This window comes from Silene latifolia, chromosome 7, assembly GCF_048544455.1.
Source record: "Silene latifolia isolate original U9 population chromosome 7, ASM4854445v1, whole genome shotgun sequence".
NCBI classification, from domain to species: Eukaryota; Viridiplantae; Streptophyta; class Magnoliopsida; order Caryophyllales; family Caryophyllaceae; genus Silene; species Silene latifolia.
In genome coordinates this window covers 121,468,938-121,478,398 of record NC_133532.1, presented here as the reverse complement: position 1 = coordinate 121,478,398, position 9,461 = coordinate 121,468,938, and the positions used below count along the sequence as shown (strand labels likewise).

Here is a 9,461-nt window from a genome sequence, read left to right as displayed (position 1 = left end):
GTCCTTTCTATTTTAAGAATGAACTTGATGAGTAATTTGATCATTCTCATCCAATTTGTTCCACTTGTCATTTAATTATTGGCCTTTTCCTCATTCCTTGATCTTTGTGCCAAAACGAAAGGACAACAATTGACCGGGACGGAGGGAGTATACTATTAATGTGACACTTATCTGACATTGTTACATATCTAAGTGTGCGGCTCAGCATAACTCAACTTCATTGACACATGTTTCTGCCCTAAAATGAGATATATATCAAGGATAAGGTTGCAGAGACACATCTTCAAACGAAGTTCTAAAATCAGAATAGGGAGATGATACCAAATGTTTCATACACTATTTGTTGCTTTACTTTTGTCATGCTACCTCTTATAGGTGAAGTGTCACTACTTGTCAGTGTGTTAGGTCTAAAGTTACGTACTTCGTACCTAGATAGCCCAAAAGTGACGATTTGAAGCGACATAGTTTACTAGTATTAGTATGCTCTCCTCATGGCCCTCGATCTCTAATATGCTAGAACTCTAAAGAGAACATAAATTAATAACGTTCTCTTCTCAGAAATTTGGGATGCTCTTCGGGCTGCTTCGGAAGCTGATCTATCCCTTGCTCAGGCAGTTATTGACAGTGCTGGCGTGATTGTGCAAAATGCTGATCTCACTGTTTGCTATGATGAGAAAGGTACTTTTACCGTTTTGGAATTTATTCATTAATCGCATTATTATTAAGAAGTTATTTTAGTTTGTTAAAACCAGGAAATATCAACTGAGACTGCATTTGTGTTGATGCAGGTGCAAAATATGAGCTGCCTAAATATGTCCTGAGTGAGCCAGTAAACTTGATCCGTGATAGCTAGAGATCACCAAAGAGCGGAAGTAAACTAAAATTGTTCAGTTTATTGACAAGGTGTAAATTATGTAAAGTAATTAATAGTGCCTCTGCCTCTCTCATTGTCCTGGATTTGTCCATTTTTTTCCCAAGGATTCCGCCACATCTTTTTTCCTGCATATATTCCGTGAGGAAAAGCTCATTGGATCTAACAGTCGCGTAAGAGTAATATTTTCATATATGCTGGGAAAAATATGTGGGTTATTACATATTGTCACCACATCCTGTGTGCTTAAGTTCAAACCGTTTACGGTAATACTGCCTAGTTAATTCATTCATCCGATATTCCCCCTTGAAGGAAAGCTTGCATATGTACATCTTGAAAAGAGTCTGGGTGATCTTGGATTGTTTGCGTAGTTGTGGGAATGTCAATGGAGACGCTGGGTCGAGGTGGTGCAGTAGCAGCACTGAATGCTAAGATTGGGAATTTGTAGAAGAATTAAAATGTGATATAATGAATTACTTGATTTTAGCACAACAAAGCTAAATGTAATGAAAATTCCTACTACGAGTACCTAATAGATCGCCCTATTATACGAGCCCGTCCATGTCCAGAAGGATACGTTGCAAGCTATTATTATACAGTTAGCAACTAGTATCCCTCTTCACAAATTTGCCATACTAATGAATTTTGTAGCGATCTTTTGTTAGATGGGCATGGGCGGTAACTCTGCAGGCACAATAATGTCGAAGTCACTGACGGTCCATTCTATTACTTGATCAGGATCTCTATACACCTCAACGCCCAAATCTATCGATGACCACTTTCTTTTGATCGGTGTAGTTCCCGGATCCTGCATTTTGTTTGCGTAATATTATTAGAACTAATGGTGTAAAACCGCTATAAATTCCTAAGGTACCCGATATCTATACTTAATTAAAACTTGTCCAACGACATCGTACTGCAGCTGTCTCATTTTTTTATGGGATGGTATTTGATTCGTTTTATACTTCCAACATATATAACCATCTTTAAGAAGACCAAATTACAAACAAAAAGCAATTGTATTCCATGCAAAAAATAAGATCTTTTATTGATGTTGGTCCATGTCAACATTCAATTGTCACATGTGAAATGTCGGTAAATATCGTCAAAACTTTTTGACATTTATTTTGACAGGTAAATAATCCGCCATCAATCATGCTCTCCAATCTTAAAGAGAACCTGTACTTCCCAAGACTTTGAACTTGGACGTCAACGACAAGTTATTGCTGTGACCCTACGTTCATTTAGTGAATTGTTGCATGATAATATAAAGTACCCATATGACCATATCAATAATAGTTGGATCGATTCATACGACAGTCTTACATATAAACTCTGATAGTTTCATTTTAGTTTTGTTTAAACTGAAAAAAGAACATATTTATCCATGTATCACTAGTTAGAATCTAATCATGTTAAAAATCAATTCAGCTTAGCTCATTCCAATTTTGCTCAGTTTAGTTGATTATCATATGAACAAGACTGTAATAGTAAAAGAAAAAAAGGTAATAAAAGATATAGAATCGAACCTGATAAAAGTATAGATTTTGGGATAATCGTCCAACATCAAGCAACCAAGTCTTAGGATTACCAATCCAACCTTCTCCTTTCATAGTAGGGTAACCATACTCTCCCCAAACCGGGTGAGGCAAAATCTGCAATATTTCTTGAGGTTGTGGGTTGCTAAAGGGATCACATGCATGAAATGGGATCTCCGAGTGAAGTGCATTTCCCGGGGCACAATACATATGGTACGCACCATATGGGAAGTTAGTTGTGTTGCTTCGATGAACAATGGTACTGTCTGGGAAGGTGTGATATGGTGGACATTGGTCCAATCGACTAGGATTGCACCATGACTCCACCTCAGGATTAAGGATCATTTCGCTATAACGTGTGACATCTGATGTAACATCACCGTCACATGGTTGTCCATTGTTCTTCCAACAACTTCCCATGTCCATTAAGTAGAACTGAGTCTTAGGACCGCCTCCTTTGGTTACGTTTAGCGAGAATGTTACCTTGAAATTTGGTGATTTTAAGTTCTGCATGATCGAAAGTACATCTAACATTAAACATACAAATCAATAGAAGCAAGTCAGCAACTATTGCATATATAGCACGGTCTCACACTGTGAGATGGTCTAATTATGTAAAAAGACAATTCATTTAGAAACGGAGTAATATGCCGTCTCACACTATAAGACCGTCTTACTCTACAATTTGTGAATTTGCGATAGTGATGACTGATGAGCAAAGCTACAATGGGACCAACCTTTGCTTGTTATAGACTCTAGGACAAGCAAGAGATCTTACATACAACAACGAAAGATAGTACTAACAAGTAAACTAAACGCCAAGTGAGGTTGACGTATGAACAAAATTGATGATTATTATCAACAAAAAGTGCCGTAAAATTAACCTTTTATATATGTCAGATTGTCAGTTATGTCACAAACTAAATGTCCGTAAATGTCACAAATTTAACTAGATTATGGACCAACACACGGATCCAATATTATGTTTTTAGTCTCTATTCTAATTTCTATTTATGGTATAATACATGCCGTGTAGGATATCGACACATTTAATATAAAAAAAAAATGATGTTTATAAGCATTTTATAAACTAACATCCATAATTCCATTTTCGTAAAATTAGAAAAAGGGTATCACTAACATTAGTTACATATAGAGAGATGATGACGGCTATAAGCATTTTATCGACACATTTTATAAAGGGAAAATTTTTGCGACCTCCCTACAAAAAAAGGAGGAGCACGATTTTATAATATTTAATTCTCATTTTGATGCTCCTCCTTTAAGTGTAGGGAGGACGTCCTCCGAAAGGACGCAAAAATTTCTCTTTATAAAGAGATACTTAGAGTATCACATTTTTATTGATTCTAGCTCAATTATCATAAAATTAAGATACGATAATATAGTTAGGCTATAAAGTTACTCCTTTTAAGTTCAGTTCAATTCCTATTGATTAAATCCAGCTTATATAAATTCAGTACAAAAAATTTAGTTCAGTTCATACCCATTTTTCTATAAGTTCAGTTCAGAAAAATTAAGCTCATACAAGTTCGGTTCAGCAGCTCATTTCAACAAAATTAAGTCCAAAAAAACAGGGCTAAACTCGATAAAAAGAAGATACTTTATACAATAAATAATATCGATATATAATTAACCGTATTATTAATCGTATTATAAAACCTTCTCTAATTAGCTTCTTAACATGTGCCCACGTTAGAAAAACCCAAAAATAATTAGAGAACATACCTTAGTTTTGATCATTCCTCTAGTATCATAATGATAACCACCAGAAAATCCTTTAATTGCATCCGATCTCAAGTAAAGCATCAACCAAGGAAACTTCTTAGATGTCCTAAGAACATTATGAAAAATCCAACTTCCTTTTCCAATTTGTTTTTCCCATGTAACACTATAAAATGAACAATTTTCTCCCTCAAAATTATTATTAATATTATTATCACCATTAATATTAATATTTCCAATAATTTTGCTTAAATCAACATTAACATCCCATGTACCAAAAAACCTTCCTCTTAAGGTACTATCATCAACCAAATTAGTGTAATTATGGTTCATGGTAGGGTGACCCATGCAACCTTTTCCGAAACAATCAAATCGAGAATCCGGCCCGAATGGACCGACTTTAACACCATTTTTAGGGCAAATGGGTGCATAAGTGTCAAAATTGCCATTTTTTAGCATGATCATCCAAAAATGCCATGGATTTGGTGTATCTTGAACTTGACATTTTGAACCTAAATAAACTTCTTTTTGAGGTGCATAAAGATCTACATTGTTGAATGTCTCTGATTTTGATCCTGGAATTGGTGTTCCTACTCCTAATTTGTTGTCTTCTTCTGTCACTTTGTGTTGTATTTGGTAGGGATTTGTACCTATAATGTATGTATGAATGTATGATTAATATTAATTTCGCTTAGAGATTTGAAGATAATTAGGAAAAAAAAAAGTTGGAATGTCATGGACAATAATTATCTATAGTTATGCATGCAATGGCGGAACCAGGATTATTTGCATCAATTAGGGGCCGACAAACAATGTCATGAGCGAAAGTTGAAAAAAGCTAAGTTTGAAAATTTAACTGAAAATGTCAAAATTCATTTACAGCAGGAACGAGCGCCCCTACTAGCCTCCCCTCGCTTCACCATTGTATGCATGTATTAGGTTCCTTACACATAAATTTAATTATAATACTAGAACGTCAGAAATGTCCAAGTATCTATCTCATTCTGTATCTATTTTGTGAGTCGATAATAAAAATGACGTATATAATAACGTATGTGATATAAATATACAGATTTAGTAAAAACGTTAACAATTTTATATACGTGAAGTAACAATCATCATGCAACTAATATTATCTTATCAAAAATGACAATCTAGCTAGAATTATCATACAAAAATATTTTCCACCGTAAAAACTGATGACATACATTTAATGAAGAGCCAGCAAATTCGTTAGAAACCATACTATACATTAATTTTATTTCCTTAAAGTGTTGGTGTTTGTTGAAAAAGGGTACGCAAAATCATATTTGGCCACTTTCCCTTCCCTGATTTACGGCCAACAATCTCACTATTGGAATTCGATATACTCCGTATAAGATAAAATTATGAAAAGCGATATTGCACCAACTAACGATACTGAAACTTAATACCACCCGATACATAACTAAAACTGACTTAAATTCTCGGTTTCTCTTATTTTGTCAAACTCGTTGATAATATGGACAATGATAAGACGTCATCAAGTGACAGGCCAGGTGGTACTGAACGACACGAACTCATTTTTCAATACTCTAGTAACGTTACTGAAACTTAATACTATCCGATACATAATTAAAAATGACTTAAATTCTCGGTTTCTCTTAATAAAATTTAGATTGCATGTCAAACTAATATGGACAATGATAAGGCGTCACCAGGTGGTACTGAACGACACGAAATAGTTTTTCAAAATTATGGAATGAAGAATAAAGGCATAATAAGATAAGACTAACCAATAAGATCAAAGCAGTCAGCAGCTCTAGGACTTCCAAAATAAGGAGTTTCTTCTCCAACTTCATTACACTGATTCCATGATTCTATAGCTACTCTTAATCCATCTCTTTGCATCCCTGGATCACCCACTGCTGATACACAATCCTCTGTGTCATTGTTCTGAGCATAACCCTTCGAAATCGTCGTCGAAACCAAAATAATCAACAATATCATACCATTTTGATAAGGGCATTTGCCCATTTGTCTTCCTTAGTAAACTCTGAAAAAGAATTTGCACAAACAAATTAAATGTGAGTTTGTAATGTAAGAGATTTTGTATGTTTTTTTTAATGACGAGGGAACTTGCAGTCGTTATCTTTGGTGCTGGAGCTTATATTTTCTTAAGAGCAAATGTATGTGTGTGTTAATAATATGAGAGTTATTTACTCAAAAGAACAAGATTTTGTGGTGATCTTATAATGTTCCTTGAGCAAATAAAAGGGAATGTAAGTTTACATTTTTATTAAGGTGGTTTAGGTGGAAGTAACTATGAGTCACCTAACAATACAAAAGGGAGATGGTGTAGCAAAGGGGAAAGAATAAACTTTATGTAGATGGTCTATTAAATCCTTCTACTATATGCACAAATTATATTATTACGACAGTTGTATAGTGCGATCACTTAAAAAGTAACTAGTTTATGATAAAAAAAAATGATATTTCTTCTTCTTCTTATTATTATTATTATAAAATTATCATTTTTATAACTGGTCATTTTTTAACATAAAATGATCATTATTTATCATAAAGTGGTCACTTTTTATCCGCATCACACACCAGTAGTTGCTAAAGAACACTTTTTTGTGTTTGGATTAACTAATTAAATTACAAGTGGCAGAAAGACATATGCATGGGTAGAGGATGTGGTGACCAATGATGATGTATTGAAATCAGTCCAAAGTCATGAGTATTTGACTGTCGTCAATAAATTATACGGAGTTGAATTGTTTTAGTTAGGGTGAAATTGAGTTGATGATTAACTAATTATATGGCTATACCTGAATTGTTTTAGTTAGGGTGAAATTGAGTTGATTTAAAATAGGATTTAAAATGAATTTGAGTTTGAGTTGAAAGTTAATAAGGTTGGTTCTGGTTTAAACTCGTCAATTTTTATCTAGTAAATTGAAATTTGGGGTCGTATAGAGAAAAAGAAAAACTTGTCATTTTTGTTTATTATATTCAATTTTATATTTATATTTCATTTTTCAAAATTAAGTCATGAAAATATACATAGAATAGAATAAATATGAAGTTGTAGGTTACTAAAATAAGTTAAAATAAAAAAAGAACGAACCTAATTTTTTCAATGTTACTTGGGATAAGGAGAAGCTTTGATCAAGCTTAAAGTTCGAAAAAAATTAGCTAAGCTAAATTTCAGAATTAATTGAGCATTGTAAGCTTATTTCCACCTCTTTACCAATGGTTGATACGGATGAGAGGCTCATACAGAAACCAAACGAACAAACAAAAGAAAAAATTTATTCGATTATATTTTTGTTTTTCTTCGTAAGATAGCTTTGATAAATAATTTGGTCTGGAAAGCTACATATATATAGTGCATTTGCACAAAAAATAAGTTTGTTGTGTAAGATAGATCCTCTTTTGCTTGCACGACAATTCTATGCATCGATGTGAAACTTATTATCCTAAAAACTACTTCCATTTCGGTCATTTGGTTAACTATTGTCTCGGTCAATTATTTATCTTTCTATTTTGGGATGACTTTAATGAGCAATTGATCATCCACACTCAATTTGGTCCACTTATCATCCAATAATTGATCTCTTCTCTTTTCTTGGTCTTTATGTTAACATCAAAGATAAACAAATAAGCGGGAGAGGATAGATTTTATTATTATCTTGTACATTTTGTAGTCAAGAAAAAAAAAAAAAGAGAATATTTTCATTTTAAGTTGATTTAGTTGTTAATTCTGAGACACGCACTAAGCACTAAACAATAAAAAGGTTAATGATCATGTGAGACAAAGAATAAAACTTTATGTAGATGGTGTAGCAAATCCTTAAAACATGTTAATTATTAGTAATTATATAAATACTAGTTTTAAACCCGTGTAAAATTGCAAGGGTATGTATTTGGGCCGGTATTAATGATTTTGGATGAATTGTTTTTTTTTTTTGCATTTCTGTTGTAATTATCTAGTTGGTCTAAATCAGCGATCTACATAGTTAATGTTTACACTTATTTCAAATACGTGTTCAAATGCAATTGTAATATACTATTGTAAATAAAATTTGCATACATAAAAAACTTTACATCCCGAATAAAGAAATATAATTTAATAATCTACTTTAACACAACTTAGTGTAACATCAGAATGTCGAAGCTTATTTGATTTATTGGTGAAATTAGTGTGTGCTAATAAGCCCATATACAATGAATTACATGGATCGATAAATAATACTTCGTATTTTGTTTTGATGATTATATATTTCTTATTTTTAACTAACAAATTCAAAGATGCCGTATATATCATAAAATTTCGAATTGTTAAAATAAAATTAATAACCTGTATACAAATAAAATCAAATTGTAAAGCTTGGGCTATTATCGCTTTGGACTCGTTGTCAGTAAATTTATTGCATATGTATAAATATAGTTTTATCAAATTATTCGGAATGTATAAAATTATTTCATAGTATTATTTTCATTTATTCCGATTTGTAATTCATACCACTTATATGCCATTAATTTCATTTATTCGGAATGTATAAAATTATTTCATACTATTATTTCATAGTATTTGTTCTACAACCGAATTTGTAGGATATATGTATTGGCGGAATTCTGAAGAAATATACTCTTTTGCACACTAACGGGTCCCACCATAACATGAATTAAAAAAAAAAGACTGAATTAATGAGGTGGCACGTCCTTGATTGAGTATTGTCTTCTGAATTAATAAAGATAAGATTTCAAAATTATTGGTAATTAACACTTCTTTTTATCCAGGATGTTACTAATTAAGCTAACAAAATTGAACAAATGGCAGACAAAAATGTTGATCATTGATCCTTAAATTTCCCTTAAATTTATTGATAAGCATGATCTTGTCTGTTATTACACATGTGTAGATCGGGTGTGTAGTGATCAATAATTTGAGAAGAAGTGCAATAAAATTATCTAATTATGAAATCGATATATTAGCAGGGACGTCTAACAGTATGTTCAAAAGGAGCAATATTATTGAATTTTCATTGTCCTCTTTTGCGGCACTCGGATAGTTGCATGTGATATCTCTCTATCAATTAGGGTCATCTTTTAAGACCATCTTAAATTAAAACTACACTCACAACCGATAAAAAAGTATCGTGAGAGATTTTCGCTTAAGATTGTTCTAAACAAGACCTACTGGTCCCGATATAAGACCATCCCCAAGCAGTGGTCGCGCTAATTAGGTCGCGACCCGATTTTACTCTTAATCCCACCTTATTAACCTTGACCCATTTTCACCTCCCAATCAGAAGGTCGCGACC

General features: G+C 32.8%; 1 protein-coding gene across 1 annotated transcript; it reads right to left on the bottom strand.

The window, feature by feature from the left end:
• Positions 1 to 1,312: 1,312 nt before the first annotated feature.
• LOC141592844 (uncharacterized) lies at positions 1,313 to 7,489 on the bottom strand. Its single transcript, XM_074413707.1, has 5 exons — positions 7,262 to 7,489; positions 5,928 to 6,187; positions 4,156 to 4,802; positions 2,401 to 2,916; positions 1,313 to 1,679 (listed from the first exon to the last, which is right to left on the bottom strand). Exons 2-5 carry the CDS (start codon positions 6,166 to 6,168, stop codon positions 1,533 to 1,535), a joined length of 1,551 nt encoding a protein of 516 aa, XP_074269808.1. The 5' UTR covers positions 6,169 to 6,187; positions 7,262 to 7,489; the 3' UTR covers positions 1,313 to 1,532.
• Positions 7,490 to 9,461: the final 1,972 nt, after the last annotated feature.